The 20,938-nt window shown below is 42.1% G+C and overlaps 1 protein-coding gene across 3 annotated transcripts in view; it reads left to right on the top strand.

Moving 5' to 3' along the window:
* The window catches only part of rasgrp3 (RAS guanyl releasing protein 3 (calcium and DAG-regulated)), a 45,945-nt gene that overhangs the window by 6,103 nt on the left and 18,904 nt on the right, over positions 1-20,938 (top strand). For all 3 annotated transcript variants that reach the window (XM_041947157.1, XM_041947156.1, XM_041947158.1), the window contains exons 2-3: positions 19,299-19,423; positions 20,186-20,288. In XM_041947157.1, coding sequence (XP_041803091.1) covers positions 19,354-19,423; positions 20,186-20,288 — 173 coding nt within the window. In that variant the 5' untranslated portion in view covers positions 19,299-19,353. The remainder of the gene's footprint in view (positions 1-19,298; positions 19,424-20,185; positions 20,289-20,938) is intronic.

Here is a 20,938-nt window from a genome sequence, read left to right on the forward strand (position 1 = left end):
CATCAACTCATCCTGTACCTTTTTTTTTTTTTTAACATTAGGTTATGTTTTCATTGTGAGTGCTCTTTAAAAACAAGTCTCCTCAGATGAAGAGGCAGTAATTGTACATGAGTGTGTCACCACACTCATGTACAATGTAGCTCAGTGCTCTTTGAAAGGGAGTGAGTTGTTAATAGGGTAGAATCGATAGAATAAATAGAATAGATTCAAATCCTTAAACAATGGAGTCCAAAAGGAAACTTAAGCACGCAGGCTTTTCTTTATTCACTGGGAGAAAATGGGTGTCTGGTGCATCCTCGTTGTTGTGAGACTCTCAGTTTTGGTGCTTACACTCAATAGATAAAGTGAAGCTGTGAGTTCCTCATCCTGCAGAATGTCAAGTGGCTCTATAAAGGGTATTAGAGGGGTACAGTACACAGTGTTCTGTTATGAATGTGCACATGAATGTGGAAGAACACAAAGACTGAGTCATAATATACCCAGTTTGTACAAGTGACATGTTTCAACACTGCAAAACTGTTGCTCTTCTACTGTATGACAACTGTTTTCTCAGCATGACTGAGTTTGTTCCAACATGACGTCCACACAAGCTGAAATAAAGCCATGCTCTGGCTTCTGTGTATGGCTTTGCATTCTTGTGCACACACACCTGTGTGTCCAAGGATAGCATAGACACATACAGGAATCAAAAATCATGAGTGTGAACCACCACCCTACCCTAACCTGCAACTTGATGGATTTTCTTGCCTGACACACCTGCCTATACTTTGCACATGTAGGCAGGCAAACAGTCACACTGACACGCAGGTCTGTTACAAGCTTTGGCATGAGACTGGGCTGAATGGTTCCAGCTTTATTATGTAGTTATTCACAATAGTCAACTTTTAGCCCATTGTGTTTGTACATCCTTAGAGTATGAAAGAGTGGAAAAGGTGAACAAAGTGGGTGGACCAAGCCCCCAGGACCAGCACTGAGGGTCCTTGAGGCTGTTGATGTAATGGCCACATTTAGTTATTCTTTTTAATTGGTGGAAAAACAAAACAGTTGTGACTTTATAGACACAGCAGTGAAAGAAACGTGGGTTAAATGTACAAGGACAGAGGAAAAATGATGATGTACAGAATTTAAAGTGATACAAGAAAAGAAAACAAGTTGAAATTGTAATAATAGTCATCCTACTATTAGTACTACTGCTACAGATGATAACAACATCCTTCGGTTACTGTGATTTAAACTAGTTGAATAACCAAGTGTTTTAGAGGAAATCAGTAAAAATCTGTGTATGATTCTGTGCAGGACAGAAAGAAAACCAAATAAAGGATAAAAAGTTTGTAACTGTAACTGTGTGTCAGTGTGTCGATGGTCGTCTCTTCCACAGCTGAAGTGTGTTGAAGTGGAGGCTCTGATGTCAGCAGCAGTGGGGGGAGGTTGTTACCTGGGTGACGAAGCATACGTATGTACATTGGTTTGTTCCAGAGGCAGACAGCTTGTACTGATGAACTGGGCCAACATCTGTGAACTCAATCTATTTGGTTGTTTTTTAATGCTACTCGTCTCTCTGTTGAAATACACCTGATAGATGGCAGAGAGTGTCACTGGGATGCTAACAGGTTATTTCTGCCTCTCCAGTTTAGTAAGATTGTCTTTTTAGTGTGGGTTGTTCGTTTTTCTGTGGCAGAAAGTGATCTTTCCTCAGGTAGGTAGGTAGGTAGGTAGGTAGATAGATAGATAGATAGATAGATAGATAGATAGATAGACTTCATTTATCCCAAGCTGGTAAATTGCAGTGCAAATAGAGTGTACCGTGACTGTAAGCATTACACACAGTGAAAGTAAAAAAAGTGAAGTGGAGCCACTGAGGAAGATCTCCTGGCAGACATACAGATATCCCTGGAATACAGGGACCTACATTTTAGGACAGTTTATGTGTCATGTTTGTGTTTGAATGGGCGTCAGAGCCAGGCAGCATGAAGGCAATCATCTGTAATGTTTAATATGCAGTGTGTACAGGTGTCGCTGTCTGTCAGTCCCATTTTGTGTAGTTTGGACTGGATGAGCTGCAATCTGTGCAGTATTTTGTATGGAATAATTTGTAGTTCGTAGTAGTAAAATGACAAAATCTAGCAAATGCACTTACAAACCCAATGCTAACCAATTGAGCAAATAAATCATAGAAAAGAAATGTTATATAACCACATACATAAAGGTAAGGGAGGAGAAGGGAAAATGGAACGACCATTTTTACCACATACATACAAAATGTGTCGATACAAAGCTAGTTTCTCGATATCTTGCATTTCCTTACAATTGCTACCTGTGGTCTCTCAGACTGCATGACACACCCCCTGAGATAACTTCCTGTGTTAACAGAATTATTTTAAGGAAAGGATCAGTAGTTTTGGTGTCTAAGTGTAATAATAGACCTAAAAAAACCTGTAATATTTTGACTCCTCTTTTTGGTCAGCAAAAACAAAAATTGGATTTTTCTAATTTTCATTTTAGTCTCATCTCTTTTCTTCAATAATCTTGCATGTTGACATAGGGTTTATTAATAATCTTAAAATAACAATCTTAGTTTGGAAAAAAAAGGTGGTTCAACATATTCAGTCATAGTTTTTGTTAATGAAATGAACACTAGCTGTGGTTAAATAAAGGAACGCTGACATTAGTTTCAAATGCAACAGTTAGAAAAGAAAATAATTACCTCAAGCCTTTGATTTCTAGCTTTTAGCAACCAAGGAATTTTTTATGATGGCAAATAATTAAATAAATATGAAAGCTGTTACATCACACTGAAAGTTTAACTCTGCCTTTGGCCCAACTCCCTCAAAAGTCCCATCACCTCCAGGCGCACTGCTGTTGGGTACAGTAGAGTGAACCGCCAAAGGAAGAGCTCGGTAAGGCTGCTGTCAGGCACGGTGGTGCACACAAACACGTGACAGCGACAGTGCTAACATTCACATCCTAATCGCATATGTTAACCATGTTCACCAGCGTAACGTGTCGACATGTTACATTTACTACGTAGCACTAAACGCATCACACAGCTGAGGCTGACGTGGGTGTCAGTGCACAAATTACAAGTGAAAATTCTGACCTGATGATGGCACTAGCTGAGAGGTTACGGGATCATCAAAGTGATTATTCATCCTGAGGGCAACATGAGTGTAGGAACCACATTTCATGGCAATCCATCCTATAATTGTTGAGATGTTGATCTGGTGGCAGGGAGAATTAAGAGACCCTGGGGCTCTGTCAGTTGTTTCATCCTTTCAGAGATACATAATACCACTCTTATTGGCTTCTGATGATTTGTTGCCTCAACTTCACTGGGTACTGAAGGGGTTTTGCGAGGATGATCAAATGTGAAAATTTACCAAAAAGCCACATTAAAAGATGGAGGTTAATGGGGGTAAATGGAAATTGTATGTAAGCACAAATGAAACACATCAGTTTGTTATTGCTTTAATTACATTTTAATGGAGTACAGTAGGTGCGATTGACAAAACCAGGTTGTCGAGGTCATGTGCTCACTGATTAAACAGAACATATGAGTGACTGTGAACACACACACACACACACACACACACACACACACACACACACACAAAGTCATAAACTCAGAACCATCTGCTTAAGCTGTCATCCTACCAGCTGTCTGAACCCAAGGTCGATGTAACATCTGTCTGCAGCAGCGGACTACACATGACTCCAACCTGTCCAGTCTGCTCTGAACATCAGTCATTCCTACCGCTCTACACGAGTTTTATATCTGTCTTCCTCAAGTGGCTTGATTACAATCTGATTTAATGTTAGAGACTTAATTAGCATGGGGTCATCTGGTATAACTGAGGCATTGCTATCATTACCATGAAGAAACTGTTTTTGTCTGTGTTTATTCGGCCTTAACAGCCAAACAGATGTTACATGTAAAAATGTTGGTGAAAAAAAGGATTTGAACCACCTACAACTTAAATGTATGGATCGGCTTTTGACACATGAATTAACATCAGTCAAAGTTATTAATATTTTCTGTTTCAATTACAATCACAAATGTTGCTGTTAAAAATGTTAAATGTTATATCCTCTTAAAGTGGTAGCTAAGATTAAGGCGAGGGTTAAGTGTAATCAGTGGACAGCTCTCACAAATGTAATAAGCCTGATGTGTGTGTGTGTGTGTAAGGTCATATGGCAGGACTGCTGCTGCTTCGGGCTGCTGTGTTTACCAACAAGGAGGAGGAGGAGGAGGAGGAGGAGGTCATAATGTAGTGTACACTCCACCATGGGAGTCTCTGTGCTTGACAGTCAGTAGCAGCCTGCAGCATCCAGCAGCAGTTACAGTTATCTCAGTGAAGGGACTAATCTTTAGCCTGGATGGTTGCTGTTACACTGCTGTTTAGGGGGTAAGAGCTGACTGCTTGTGAAATATAGATTTTGTAGTTTGTGTGATATTTCTTATTGCTAGTTTCTGTGACAGCAAGAACGAGATTTAAAGGAATGAACAAAATGACTTGTCATCATGACTGAAGTTGTTTTTCAGCTATGGAGTCCTTTTGTGTTATTAAGGCTGTCAGTGTTGGGCTGAAGCAATGCTTGTGTGTGTGTGTGTGTGTGCGTGTGTGTGTGTGTGTGTGTGTGTGCGTGTGTGTGTGTGATAATGTTCAAATAATACCAATTTAACAAATTTAGACTAATGCCATTTTTGAGTAGTACTTCTTAAGTGGATCCTAATGTGTGGCAGATTTTAAAGGACACTGCAGTGTGTCTCAGTGTGTGTGTGCAGGTGTATCTCTTCACATTTATATCATACTTTCTGTCTGAGTGTGCATCTGTTTGCGTGCACCTACGAGCAGTGCATGTCGCTGGACTAAAAAGCAGAATGACGCATCCGTACAGCAGACGCTGACACACAGTGACCCATTGTGGAGGCAGAAAAGCACAAGTCATGCTAAAGGGCACAGCTGACTGTAACATGCACAGCCAGGCCGTGAAATCAAAAGGAAGAAAACATAAAACTGTGTCAGCGTGTGTGTCCCGTAGCAATTGACATATAACGCATTAATGTTTTACCTCCCGTGAAAGCAGCGTGATGTTCACACAGACAACGTGAAAGAGAACACTTTGAAAGTTTCAGAATGGCCTGTTTGTTGTTTGTGAGACGTCACTGCGTCACACTGTCAGTGGCAAGCAACATTAAGTGTCCTTGTTTTAATTGTGCATATTATCTGTACTCTGTTATTTTACTTAGAAGTGAGTGAGATGTAAGTGTAGACTCCGGTTGAAGTCAGAGCACACATCACATGTTGTAGTCTGGTGTGAAATTACGAAATGCTGGGGCTGTCTGTGAGGCGTTTAAATGTTTGGAGTGAATGTGAGGGTGTGAATGTGTTTGTCTGTTTTAGACTGGCACTCTGGCAACTGTGCAACCTCCGTCTATCCCAAAACATTCTGGGGTAGGCTTCATAACCCTGCGAGGGCAAAGAACAAGTTTTTTAAGTAATGGAGGAATAGAATAGAAATTTGTAATAATATCGAACTCTGTACAAACAAATTCTGCAAACACTCTGCTCATAGCTACGAGCATAATTGGAATTTACAGCAATACATGAGGAGAAATAACTGAGTAGTTTTTGTCACTGCAGTAGCCTAAATAGAAACAGGTCAGATTTACAATGTCCTTCTGGTATGGAAAAATGATTATCATCATCATACATGTTACATTGCTTTTATGGATGTGGTATACATGGCAAAAACATGAATCAAAGTTATGATGAGAAATGCAGACAAGTTTTATGCATATCTGTTATTTAGGACAAAAATATGAACATGACACAATGATATATTCAGATTTGATTTAGCTTTAGGCTGTATAGAAGAGCATTGTTACATTTTAGTTATATGCTTTAGTCAAGACAGGTCACTGCTGTGGTGGTAGTCAGTGAATAATTGTAGAAAATTTTGTCAAATTTTGTCACACATTTTAAACCTTTTTTGCTGTTTTTAACGCTTCTTTAAGGCTTCTTCTGGAAAAATCTTTGGTGCTATCTGACAGGTGTTGAAGTGTGAACATTCAGAAATTATATCTACTGAGTTTAGCTTCAGACAAAACACGTAAACACCAACATTGGCGATAAATATTGGCTATTAGTCATAGCTAGTTAGTAAATATGACTAATATTAGTCTCATGCAGAAAAATCTTTTTGGCTAAAATACTGTTCACTGTCTGAGTTTAGCTTTTCAGACAAAGTACAAAATTGCTAACATTAAAGGATAACTTTCGTTTTTTACAACCTGGACCTTATTTGTAGCATTAAATACGACCATTTAGACACCCCGACAACTTTGGTGGCATTTGGAGTCGTTTTGAAGAAATTAGCCCCAGAGGAGCGGCGCGTATATCCGTATAATGCGAGTACTCGGGGCATCCATGCGCGGCCTCTATATAACGCATAATCTGCGAAACTCGTTCATATTCCAATATTTTGTTATGATATGCTGGTGCTATTCCCCTCTGAGCCCGTGGTGGCATGTTATCAACATCCTGCGTCTCTAGACAACTACCTCTGACGTGGATGATGTCATTACCGAACGCCGGGCGCTGCGAGCAGCCAGCCACAACACAGCTGACTCTGCAGCGGTCGGCTACGAATACGCAATAACGAACCATAGCTGTGCCAAACTACAGCTAAACTAGCCGACCGCCGGCTAAACCGTGCACATGAATTATAAACTGGAGAGCAAATTACCTTTTTCTTTCACAGGCTAACATTAATGATGATGTGATTCCTTAAGTGACCAGTTAATTAGGGCTGCACGGGGTCTTTCTGTGTGGAGTTTGCATGTTCTCCCTGTGCAGCGTGGGTTCTCACCGGGTTCTCCGGCTTCCTCCCACAGTCCAAAAACATGCTTAGGTTAATTGATCACTTTAAATTGTCCATAGGTGTGAATGAGCGTGTGGTTGTTTGTCTGTATATGTAGCCCTGTGGTAGGCTGGCGACCTGCCCAGGGTGTCCCCTGCCTTCGCCCGAGAGACGGCTGGGATAGGCTCCAGCCCCCCCCGTGACCCTGCAAAGGATTCAGCGGTGTATAGATAATGGATGGATGGACCAGTTAATTAAACATAAAGGATAGCTAACTCAAAGCAACATTAGTAGATTCCACGACATCCATGTCCCTTAAAAAGACGAATAAGCTTTTATTTTAAATCTGGGGGAGCAAGCATTATGTCAACATAATGTAATCATGACATATATTGAAAAGGAATGCTATGGCAGAAGACACCATTCATTTTATCCTGCGGCTTACTTGTTAACTGCTTTGCTAATTGGCAGCTTGCCTTCTGCATTTATTCTTACAGTAGCCTGACTGCACTTCTGTATTCTACAAAGTCTTCCAGCTACTGCATAAGATGATGTCAGGACACAGGACACATACATAGTAGATCAGCTGTCTTAACAACCTCGGAATTGCACATAGTTGTACTATGGATCTTAAGTCAGCAATAAGGTCAATTGATTGATTGTTAAAACGGAATTTGCCACAAGCAAGCCAGAGTGTAGTCGAAATAATTTCCTGCAGGGATTGTACCAATGTCATAACTGTATATCTAATTGTCAGCTGAGATGTCCTCCGATTATCTGCAAGATTTTTTTCAGCATTTTTTTCAATCTTTAGTATAATGCAAGTCAGTTTTTTTCTATTCTAACTTTCTTGTTTCCTGCCTTTGCAACTGCAATATAGAAGCATATTCAATGGAGCTTGACTTAAACACAGAAAGCTAATCCAATTAAGAAAGAGCGGTCTCTGAATTTTGAGTCGTTGTAGTAGTTCTTATTATTATGTCAAAAGCAAAGGAACGTAAGCACCGCAAGGCAGACATTTGTTTCTTAATACAGACCTATTTATTTGTCAAGCATTGCCCGTCCAAATTGGATTATTCTACAACTGTAACTTGACTTAAATCAGTATTAGACAGTTCTTCCATACTACAGTGGAGTCTCATCTTTAAAGCACTTTCTGTGTTTGCATTTTACTTGAGTATTTTTCTATTATTTTGTGCTACTCTACACTTGTACTCTATAACACTGGCAAAACTTTACAGAGGGGACGTTAATTATTGTTATTGCAGTAATAATCATTAACAAAAAGTTAATTAACAGTTAACTAATAAGTGTAGTAATCATTTACTAATATTCTTCATGTTAACTAATGTATTCATTCATGCATTATTCAATAGCTTATAAAGACATTATTAATATTATTTAATATAGTAATAAACCTTAGGTAGCTGTCAATTCACCTGTTAACATTTTAAGGGTTTACATGCTAATTAAAGTACTATCTAATGTTAATACATGGTTGATAAAGATCTCCACTTACATGTCCATCCTCCAACTTATGACTTATTTTTGGTAAAGGTAGAGATCAGTGGACACACGCTAGACACACTAGAGGTTTGCTTTTCCTTCATCTTCAGTTATTCATTCCTTGACTTATGGTCAAACCTGTAAGTTATTGCGCATGGTATATTGTATAAGCATTACTTGTCATAATTGGCCGTTAATTAATCTTTGTTGTGGCTCTTTGTTGTTGACTGTTACTGTAAGGTTGAAAACATGTTTTCCTTCAGCAACACTTAATAAATGCATTAGAGTGCTGGATAAGCATAACTGTAATTAATCATTTATTAATGCTCTTTGTGGCCATTGTTGTAAGTTGAAAACATGTTTTCCTTTAGTAACACTTAAGTGACACTTACTTCACACATAAGTAAATTATCTTGGGGATGGGAATGCATGGACTGGAAAAAAACAGTTTTGCTTGATGGAGGTACAGATATACACAACACCACCATGAAGAGCAAGAATAGCTTTCTTGCTCTGTGGCCATTCTGTCCTCCGAGTATATCCTCCAGTGCAAAGGACGTTGGGGCTGATGCTTGGTGCTATTAGGTTTGAAGTTAGCATTAGCTATAATGATTTAGAGGCTACATGTTTTGTGGCTAATGTTAGTGCCAATGGTAGCTAAACACTTTGCTGCCCCCGCCTGTAATGTGGTGACATGTGATATGTAGACAGTTTCACAAAGTTACTGTAAATATAAACTTGTTTGTTACTGTGCTTTCCCCCCTGTGAAAAGTGGACATAGAATATACAAAACAGATCAGTTTCCTCTGATCCCGCTGCTTCCACCTCCAGTTCCTTGTCTTCCTCTTTCTCCATCTCTGACAACTCTGCTTCCAACTCCTCATCCTCTTACTCATTGACCTCAAACTCTTCCACTTGTGATAATTTAGTATTCACTTTTTGTCATTGTTTTCAAAAGTTGATTTTAGTAGTAATTAGTTTACAATGATAAGAAAGAAAAGCAGCAAATCGTCACTGGAGGACCTGGAAGCAGAGACAGCTTAGCACTTCTGCTTAAAAATGATGAAGTGATTATCAAAATAGTTGCTGATTATAATTTCTGTCAGTCAACTGTTTGAACTGTGCTATAAATATGACATCTTGCTTTACATAAAACTGTCTCTCAGTATATAAAATAAATAGATCCACATTGACCAGTTACAACATTAAAATGTTGCTTTATGAATGCAGAAGAGTAATCTCGCATTATCTAAGAAAATAGATAACAATGACAGAGTCTATTCTTTCTCCATAACAAGTACTTTAACTACATGGAGCTGATACTGCCGAGGGACTTTACTGGAATAACAGTTGGTACTAGGGGATTCTTAGTGGAGCATTTTCTGACTATATTACTCTATAGGTAAACACAGAGGGGATCATTAAAAAGTACAGTATGTGCTTGTGCAACATAAACAGTTTTATTTGCTTGGAGGGTCAGTAAGACGCCCTGGCAAGTACGCCAGCAACAGTCCGTTTGCTTTCTATTTTGGTAAGCCGGCTATATAATGATACAGTATTTAAGACAGCACAGCTACTGCATGATGATTGGCTGCCCTGTGAAACTGAGAAAATGACTGAGTGGAGCTTTAGGAAGACAAAGGACACAGTTCATGGAACTGAAAACTGCAAAAGTCAGTGATCATATATTTTGCAATGAGGAAGGCATTTGTTATTGGTTTGCTGACCCGGATGGAAGGCCTAGATAGAGGGATTTCTGACATTAGTTTTTTAAGCTGTACTAACTACTAATATTATCTGTTTGTGTACATACCCCTACCCACAAAAGTACTGTATGTATTTGACAACATTGAAACATACATTTCAAAATGGATTTTATGGGCAAATTACCAACCTTGGCATAAAAAAATGCAACTACTACAAGGACAGACAACAGTGATTAAAATGTATATCGGGAATTAAACAAGCATTTACAGACCCCAACATGCTTTCTCGGGTTGGCCGGTGAATTTTTGTAGGCAGTAATGAAGTTTGTGCGTGGTAAACAGAGACATTTTAAATATGATACGAATCTTTCCTTCAGAAATTTCAAACATGGACTTCAGATATGGCCATGGGTGCTCTAGTGGTGGGGAATTGTCATCTTTATCTGCCATAGCCATCAGTACCACTGCCAAGTTCAAACTGAACTGTTAAAAAACGCCTAATAATATTGCCCATTAGAAGGATACATTGGGCAAACAGAATGGGTCTAAGCACAGAACCCTGTCGAACTAACTTCGACTAACTATGGCATGTATGGAGGAATCATAGTAACATGTACAAATTCAAGGACTTAAGCCAGTTTAGTGCAGTTCCTTTATGCAAATTAAGTGCTCCAGTCTCTGTAACGGGATGTGATGGTCAGTGATGGTCAGTGTGGTCAGTGTGTCCTCATTTGACAGTGGTTTCAAATGCAGCACTAAGATCTTATGAGGCAAGTACAGAGACAAGTTCTTGCAATTAGAAAGTCATTTGCAACTTTGATCAGTGCTGTATCTGTGCTATAATGCACTCTAAATCCCAAATGAAACTGCTTTCAAGGATTTTGGAGAGAAAGGGAAAGTAAGTTATGATATAGGTCTATAGTTGGCTAAAACCACTACCAGGTTCAAGAACTGCTTTTTCAAAGGGAGGTTTAATTACAGCTACTTTAATGGACTGTGGTACATAGCCTGTTGATAAAGACAAATTAATCGCATCTAGTACAGAAGTTTAAATTAAGAGTAAAACATTTCAAGCAGCCCAGAGGTCTAACAGACAGGTTGAAAGTTTAGGATTTATGGTTGAAGAACTCATTGATTGGAGACAAGCACTCAAAATATATATCAGGATTCACAGATGTCTCTAAGGTCCCTGTGTTTGAAAATAAATCAGCACCAGTTCAGGGCAGGAGGTGGGGAATGTTGTCAGTAATATTTGGAATTTTTTTGAGTCTCTTTCTGTCCCTCTCAGAGCTTTCACAGCCCCAGCAGACTACTGCGTAAAAGTTTGCAGATGCAAACTGCTTTGACGCCACCAACTGGGAAGTTTTGTGCAGTCCTTACGGGGAGGACACCGATAGTCTGACAACCTGCATCTCGGAATACATCAATTTCTGTGTGGACAACACTGTGCCTACCAGGAAGGTGCGGTGTTTCCCAAACAACAGCCCATGGGTGTCCCCTGAACTGAAAACCCTACTGAATGAGAAGAAGAGGGTTTTTAGATGTGGGGGAACTGGGAACTGAGTTGAGGAGGGTGCAGAGGGAGCTGATAAGAGACATCAGGAAAGGCAAGGAGAGCTACAGGAGGAAGCTGGAGGAGCGCCTGCAGGGAAAGAACACCAGAGAGGTTTGGAGGGGCCTGAAAACCATCTGGAATCTGGAGACAGGCAATGGGCAAATGAGCTGAACCTGTTTTTTTAACAAGTTTGATTCTGAGGGGTCGTTCTGCGTATATTAAACACGAGCCTCAGCCTGGAGAGAGTTCCAGCCCTGTGGAAAACTTCCTGTGTGTGTCCTCCAAGACTTTGCATCCCAGGGAGGCCAACCACTTCGTAGCCTTAACTTCCTACCTGATAACACCAAGGAGAGGATCACAATGAACTACCTCCATCACCAGGTGAGCAGCGAGCTGGACCCCATATAGTTTGCATATCGACCAGGCATTGGTGTGGAAGATGCAGTCATCTACCTGCTCCATTGCTCTCTCTCTCACCTGGAGAGTACTGGGAGCACCGTGAGGGTCATGTTTTTTGAGTTCTCCAGTGCTTTCAACACAATCCAGCCATCACTTCTGAGGAAGCGGGAAGGAGCTGGCATGGACTGACACCTGGCTGCATGGACCACCAACAACCTGGCAGTATGTGAGGCTTCGCGACTGTGTGTCGAACGTGGTAGTTTGCAGTACCAGGGCTCTGCTGGGTACTGTGCTCTCTCCTTTCCTCTTCACCCTCTACACATCGGACTTCAGACACAACACAACCAGCTGCCACCTTCAGAAGTTCTCCGACCATACAGCCATCGTTGGATGTGTATCACAGGGGAACGATTTGGAATACAGGGAAGTCATCATTAACTTTGTCGACTGTGTGGACTAAACCACCTGGAGAGCAAGGAGATGGTGATAGACTTATGCAGGAAAGCACCACTGACTACACTGGTGTGCATCCAGGGTTTGCACATTGAGATCGTGGAGGAGTACAAATACCTGGTTGTCCACCTCAACAATAAACTGGACTGGTTCACTAACACTGATACCACGTACAGGAAGGACCAAAGTCGTCTCCATCTGCTGAGAAGACTTTCTATGACTCTGTGGTTGCAGTCTTTTACGCAGTAGTCTGCTGGGGATGTGGAAGCTCTGAGAGGGACAGAAAGAGACTCAAAAACTGGTCAGGAGAGCTGGATACCATTGAGGACGTTGCTGAGAGGAGGGGGTTAGCCAAGCTTACATCTATCATTGACAACCCCTTCCACCCTCTGCATGTGGGGGCCCTCAACAGCTCCTTCAGCAACAGACTGTTGCATCCACTCTGCAAGAAGGAACGCTACCACAGGTCCTTCATACCAACAGCTGTCAGAGTGTTCAACTCCAGCATTGTTTAATGTAGCACTGGTTTCTCTTTAAGTACTCAATCTATGCATATATCTGGAATTGCTGAGTGATACACACAAGCCTGCATCCCCGACTAGTAGAGAGGTTATATCAGGTTACAGCATTCACACAAATGAATATGTTAGAATCATTCCTAAGGCAAAGGCTATGTCAGAGTGTGCTTAGTATTATTTATGAATAAGAAATTCTTGGTGATGTTAGTACTGAAATCACCAGACACATTAGGAATCACCACGTCTAAGCATAGTCTCTTTTAAGATCTTATCCATTTACACTCAAGGAACAATGCCTTCATTCATTCGACTGTATGCACACACACATGCATGCAGGCACACATGCACGCGTGCACACACACACACACATTACTGATGTTGACACAAGTGTAAAAAGAATAGATTAGACTTTGGGAGGGGACGACTTTCCTCACTGTTGTAATGTTTCACAGATGAACAAGGGATTGAACCCAAATGCAGACCAAAAGGTAGAACTGGTGCAGTTCCATAAATGTAAGGGAACAAACCAAGACTTACAGATGGGTTAGGCAGGTGAGGGTCAAAACCACAGAAAAAGTCAAACAAAATCCAAAACAAAGGGAGTAGAAGTCCAAAAATGAGAAAACAAACACTCGCAATGGCAGGAACACTTTACACAAATGATTTCAAGATTTTCAACATTTCAAGAGTCTTTATTGTCATTGTGCATGTCAATGAAATTTTCATTGCAACCCCCATGTTAGGAACAGATGGTAAGAAAGATAAGAAGACTAGAAAGAATAAAATTAAGATAACTACAATAAAATAAAGAACCAACATGCAAAAAAATTATTCGTAAAGCAATTAAAAATATAACAGAATGAAAATATACTAAGGCAATAGAATATACTAAACAATAAACAATAAAATATGGAAGTCAAATGTGCAACAGGATAAAATATGCAAGCAGAATGAAATATACACAGTGAAATATACCGACAGAATAAAAAAAATACACAGTGATATGTACCAACAGATTAAAATATACCAGTGGACAATAAAATATGCCAATGAAAATGAAATGTGCCAATATACTAAAATGTATATAATTAGTTAAGTATATGTCTGGACCTAAAAGTTAAGTACACAGAAGGTGCAGGTGGAGGTGGAGGTGTAGGTGTAAAGTGCGGTGTGCAGTGGTTCACAGTTCTCACAGTCTCTCACTGCAGTGAGGGGCTGCTGGGGGTGATAGCTCTAACAGCTCTGGGGAAGAAGCTGTTCCTCAGTCTGTTAGTGGCGGTGAGATGTTCCTGTCGCTTCCATCAGGAAAGCGGTACAAACAGTCCGGATGGCTGGGGTCCGTGGACATGGATCTTGCCCTCTTCCTGACCCGGCCTTCATATATAGAGTCTAGGTCAGGAAGGGGGCAGCCCACGATGCCCTGTGCAGTTTTAACCACCCATGCCATTTGTTTCCTCTCCTGTGCTGTGCAGCTGCCATACCACACTGTCACACTGAGGCAGAGGATGCTTTCAATTGTGGCCCTGTAGAAATTGACGAGCAACCGAGAGGAGAGTCCAGCTCGTTTCAGTTTCCTGAGGAAGAAGAGCCTTTGTTGTGCCTTCTTCACCAGGCGGGAGGTGTTCATGGACCAGGAGAGGTCAGATGTGATGTGGAGGCCCAGGAACCTGATGTTGTCCACACGCTCCACCACTTCTCCGTCCATGAGGAGGGGGTGTGATCCATCTTCCTGGACCTCCTGAAGTCCACAATGACCTCCTTGGTCTTCCCTGTGTTCAGCACCAGGTTGTTGGCTGAACACCACTGGGTGAGCTGGCGTATCTCCTCTCTGTAGTGGGTCTCGTTGTTATCTGAGATGAGACCCACTACTGTAGTGTCGTCCGCAAACTTCACGACTGTGTTGGTGGGGTGTATGGCAGCACAGTCGTGAGTAAACATGGTGAAGAGGGCTGGGCTGAGCACACAACCCTGTGGCGTGCCCGTGCTGAGGACCAGAGGGGATGATGTGATGTTGCCTATTCTCACCACCAGAGGCCTGTTGGTGAGAAAGTCTCTGATCCAGTGGCACAGAGACGCAGGCAGACCTACTGCGTGTAGCTTCAGCGCCAGCTTGTCTGGGATGACGGTGTTAAAAGCTGAGCTAAAGTCTACAAATAGCATCCTGACATAGGTGTTGGGCTGCTGCAGGTGGGTCAGGGCTGTGTGCAGGGTGATGGAGACAGCATCCTCTGTGGACCGATTCCCTCTGTAGGCAAACTGAAGGCTGTCTAGGTCCAAGGGGATGAAGTCTCTGATGTACCTGAGAATAATCCGCTCAAAGCACTTCATGATTACCAGGGTCAGAGCAACAGGCCGGTAGTCATTCAGGCAGGTGATGGATGTCTTCTTCGGTACCGGAATGATGGTGGAGGACTTGAGGCACTCAGGAACCATAGACAGCTGCAGGGACAGGTTGAAAATGTCCAGGAACACTCCTTCTAGCTGGTCAGCGCATGTCCTCAAAGTCTTGCCTGACACCTTATCCGGTCCTGCAGCTCTGCGGGTGTTGATCCTCCTCAGGGTGGATGTCACCTGGTGCTGCTGCAGGACGAGGGGCTGGTGCTGCTCCTCCAGCCGGGGTAGGTGTGCAACTTCTCTGCTGCCTGATGTGTCGAAGCGGGCAAAGAAGCTGTTTAAGGTGTCAGGCAGGGTGGGGTCGTGGCTGGCGAGCTGAGTGTTCGGCTTGTAGTCCGTTATGGTTCTGATGCCTATCCACATGTTCTGGGGGTTGTTGTTCTTGAAGTGATCTTCAATTTTGTTTCTGTACTGGAGCTTGGCCTGCTTAATTCCCTTCTTCAGCTCTGCTTGAGCTCTGCTATAAGCCAGCCTGTCTCCAGATCTGAAGGTAGCATCCCGGGCTTTCAGCAGGGACCGCACTGTGCTGTCCAGCCATGGTTTCTGGTTGGGAAACACTGTGATGGTCTTGACTGGGAGGACAGTATCAGTGCAGAACTGAACATAGGACAATACAGATGATGTGTACTCCTCAAGGTCTGCCTCTTCTCTGAACACAGTCCAGTCTGTCAGCTCAAAGCAGTCCTGAAGTGCAGAGGAGGCCTCCTCAGTCCATATCTGTACTGTCCTGGTGGTCGGCTTTGTTCTGCAGGCCAGAGGCTTGTAGGCAGGAATGAGTTTAACTGAGATGTGGTCTGACATGCCCAGGTGTGGAGCTGCTACAGCCTTGTAAGCAGCAGGGATGTTGCAGTAAACTTGGTCCAAAATGTTACTGTCTCTAGTAGGAAACTTTATGTACTTGTGAAATTTGGGAAACACCGCCTTCAGTTCAACGTGATTAAAGTCCCACGCCACAATCACGGCCGCCTCCGGGTTGTCGTTCATCTGCCCGCTGATGAGGCAGTACAGCTCCTCTAATGCTAACTTAGCATTAGCCCGCGGTGGGATGTAAGCGGCCACAATAACAATGTACGAGAGTTCTCTAACCAGCTAGAACGGTCGGCATTTCACCACCAGGTATTCCAAATCAGGAGAGCAGAACGTGCTAACGGTGCGTGTGGCTGTACACCAGGCATTGTGTACATACAGCGCCAAGCCTCCGCCTCTGCTCTTACCTGAAGCTGCAGTCCTGTCCGCCCGGAAAAGAGAGCGCCCCGCTATCTCCACCTCTGCATCCGGGATGTTGTCGTCCAGCCAGGTCTCTGTGACAACAGTAACACAGCTGTCCATCCGGCGAGAGACTATCCTTAGTCAGGTGAGAGACCTGGCGTTGGTGAGGAAGAGACTGGGGAGAGCCGGTCTGTGAGGGTTAGCTTGTAGCCTAGCACGCACGCCGGCTCTCTTGCCATGCTTTTGTTTACGGTGCCTCCTCCGTCTCCTTGGCAGCAGTGGGGGGATGGTGGTGGGCTCTGGGGTCCGTAGCAGCTCCGGTGGAATTAAGTCCAGTTTAGGGCGTGTGTGAAGTCCGAACTGTACTCCAAAGTTCCACAGTTCAGACCTGCTGTACTGTGTCAGAGCGTCCAGTAGAGAAGTAAAAGTGGAAACGAGTAAAAACAAACAAACAAAAACGTAAACACGGGAGCTACGAGCCGCTGCGTCTGCACGCGCCACCATCTTGTATTTACCATCCAAATGGTACAAAGACGAACTGGCAAAGACTGAGGGAAACACACAGACTAAAATACACTGGGAGGGAAGACTAACAAGGCACAGGTGACAACAAATGAGGGACGGGTGACATAAATCAAATACTCGCAAGGGCAGGAAAACACAGGAAGTAAAGCAAAAGATGACGAATGAGTTAACTTTCAACATAAGACAGGAAAGAGCAAAACTAACACTCAGAACAATGACGGTTGCAAAAGCACGAGATGTATGGCAAGAGGCTGGCAATGAAGGCAGAATCCCTCTGGAGGTCTGGCATGAGACCGGCGATGAAGTCAAAACCCTTCTGGAAGAGGGACAGGAGGTGTGCTACAAAGGCAGAATCTCTCAAGAGGACAGGCAGGCGACTGGTAGCAAAGGCAGAAGCCCTGTGGAGGTTGGGCTGGAGGCCGCTGGCTAAGGTGGAACCCTTCTGGAGGTTGTGCTGGAGGTCAGCTGCGAAGGAAGAAACCCACTGGAGGCCGCCGGTGAAGGTGGAACCACTCTGGAGGCCAGTGGTAAAGGGCAGCAGGGCTGGAGGCTAATTGGGGATGTGGTGACTTCGGGGGAACAGGCCACTGATGAACCCTAACCACAAAGCAATGCTGCAGGTCAGCAGGATCAGGAGATGTTTGCAGCTCTGACTCAGGAGATCGCTGCAGGACAGGAAATGGAGACTGCAGCAGTTCTGGCTGGGAGCTGGCCAGTGGTGTGGCATGACGTCATCGGGAACCCCACTTGGATATAGCAAAACCACAAAATAATGATAAAGTAAAAATATATATAATGTTAAATGACAAAATATTGTTATAAAATATTCAATTAGAGAAACTTGATGATCCTGGTACCATTTTGCATGTTTACAATATAATATAGGGTTTTCGCAAAACAGTTGAAGTCAAAACCAAAAGTCAACACTTTGCATCATTGTAGACTGATTTTTCATCTTTGGTTTTAGCACAGTGCACGAATAAAGCAGTGACAATGCATTTATGGCAGATATGCAGGTGGGGGAGCTTTCTGACAAGAACTGATCATCGATGTTGGGTGAAAAAAATAAGAATGAAATATATTCATCATCGACTAGTCCACTAAATTTTGGGAGAAGTTGATTACTACTAAAGTGTAGCAGTCATGAATGCCCTAATATAATAAATGTTTGTTTTTGGCCTGTGACCCACCATTACCCTGACCCAGTTTCAGTTTTGGCCCTCCAAGGGAACGGGTTTGGGCACCCCATCCTTACGCGAAAGCTAGTGTGTCTACTTGGTGTATAAATGGACTGTTAACATGTGAGCTTTATCAACTTTATAGTGTGATAAAATGTTGTTTGTTCCTCTGCTAATGCTGCTTTAAATTCAAATTGCTGAGAGAGCTATAAATAGTTATATGACTTGGACATGGGCTCTTCATGTTGGTCAGAAAAAAAGCCCCCTCAGTGTTGGGATTTTTAGCTTTGATTGTTATTGGTAATGTTCAGTGATAAAAATGTCAGCTCATGCATACAGAAAGTTCTTTGTTTTTAGTAGAACCATCATTGTTGTAGTTACAAATATCTCTGGGACATACAAATGTCATTGTGGATTGCTGAAACATTCATCAGATATTTATAATCACCAAGCATATAACATCCAACCTGCAGATATAATATTTGCATGACTAGGGAATACAATTTAATGAATATATTTTCAATATGATGATTTTTTTTTTTCATTTAAAAACCAGCCCAGCTCACGGTAAACCAACCCAAATCCTGTCCACCTGCCCAAAGCCCCTTTTACCAGTGCACCCCAAAACTACCCCTGCCAACAGATTCTGCATTCAAATGCCAGTATCTGATATTGGTTACTTTCAAGTCATTTTGTTTGGATTGTATGAAATTTATATATGTATAGGGGCTTTAATAAATTGTATTAAATACCCACCTGGGCTAGTAAAAGATATACCAGCCTGTCAGCAAGTTATTCATATTTACAGTGTCAATGCTCAAGTGTGTGTTTCAAACAATTTGATTAATCACATGTAATACATGTACAAATTTGACTTTGCATGATCACAAAACTGGCATAATGGTTCTATTCCCATTTTAACAGTTTGGAAAGCGTTTATATTCCTATTATATAAAGATTATCCTACTGATGACTGTTTCTCTCCTACCCACAGGATTACCCCGAATTCCAGGGCAGTGAGTAGGAACTGTTGACCTCTGTCCTTCACAATGGGATCATCCACGTTGGGAAAGGCAGCATCTCTTGATGCTCTCTTAAATGAATGCATTCATGCATTTGGTGAGTGACGCGTGTGGCTGAATTGCAAAGCTGGACTTCCTTCCTAAAATGATTGGGGCCCTGATCATCAGTGGTCCCTGATGTGGAAAATATTTTTTTGATAATTTCGTTGCATGATATGAAATGAAAGGGCTTCAAAGCTACTTTTGCATTTGTGCCTCTTGGGATGTGTGTGTATATATATATGTATATATATAAAACCTGATGTGTATGTTTTTCTTATTTTAAAATATCTGATAAAAATACTAAACCAATGATGTGTTAGTCCGTCTCTCAACAGTCTGACCCTCTTACCCTAAGCCCAATAGTTCCTACTGACGACATTCATAACATTCTAAAACTGCTGGGCACTGTAGTTGTAGGACTCACTCAAACAGGAGGAAATCATGTATTTGTCAAGGACTATTTTCAGAATAGGATAAATCCACATTTGGTTCTAGTGAGTATTTGGGGTAGTAGAACAGTGGATGTGGGATTGAGTCAAAATAAACTACAGTGTGTTCATGGTGATGAAAGAACATGTCACCAGTACAACAGTGTGGCAGATTGATGTGTTTTTAATACTGTTTGGACAGTCCGGCGTTGATACACTCACAGGATACATTCGATGTTGATTGCGTCTTTTCATGGGATTTGTTGACAAGGAAAATCTAGAATAGGTTAGAGAACAACATGATGAGGCTTCGATTGTGAACATTAACTTAGTACATGTTCTATAAAGGTTGAATTTGGTGACATCTTGTGATTTACTTCTCTTCATAGATGACAATGGACAGCTGCAGGCCAACCAGCTTCCTCGCAGCCTGCTGCTGATGCATCGCTGGTACGTCACATCCTCAGAACTGGCGGGAAAACTACTGATGATATATCTTTTTAACTACAGCTAATACACATTAACACTGGGCATTCACAATATGAAGTACTGCTGGCTAATGCATTTCATTTGGCTCTATGTTATGTACATTACCAGTCAAAACACACCTTCTCAGTCTTTTCTTCATTTTTATTTTCTCCATTGTAGATTAATACTGAAGACATTGGAATTCTGAAAGAACACATCTATTGATTATATAATGATAGTAATAATAATAATAATAATGGTTGATTTTTATTTTGTATCCCTTTCCTTTCTCCTGCTTGGTCAAATTGTTCTTACATAGCCTGTTGGTGTGTTTTGGGTCGTTGTCTTGTTAGAGAACAAATGATGATGGACATAACAGATGGGATGGCATTTTGCTGCAGAAGGCTGTGGTAGCCATGCCGGTTAGGTGTGCTTAGAATTTTGAATAAATCGCCAACAGTGACACCAGCAAAGCACCCCCACACCATCACAACTCCTCCTCCATGTTACATGATGGAACCCACACATGTAGATACCATCTGTTCATCTCCTTTGCATCTTACAAAGACACGGCGGTTGGAACCAAAAACCTTTCATTTGGACTCATCTGACCAGTACAAGTACCAAGTACAGGTTTCCATGAGTCTCATGTCCATTTCTTGTGTTTATTGGCC

The sequence above is a fragment of the Chelmon rostratus genome, chromosome 11 (assembly GCF_017976325.1).
Source record: "Chelmon rostratus isolate fCheRos1 chromosome 11, fCheRos1.pri, whole genome shotgun sequence".
Taxonomy (NCBI): Eukaryota; Metazoa; Chordata; class Actinopteri; order Chaetodontiformes; family Chaetodontidae; genus Chelmon; species Chelmon rostratus.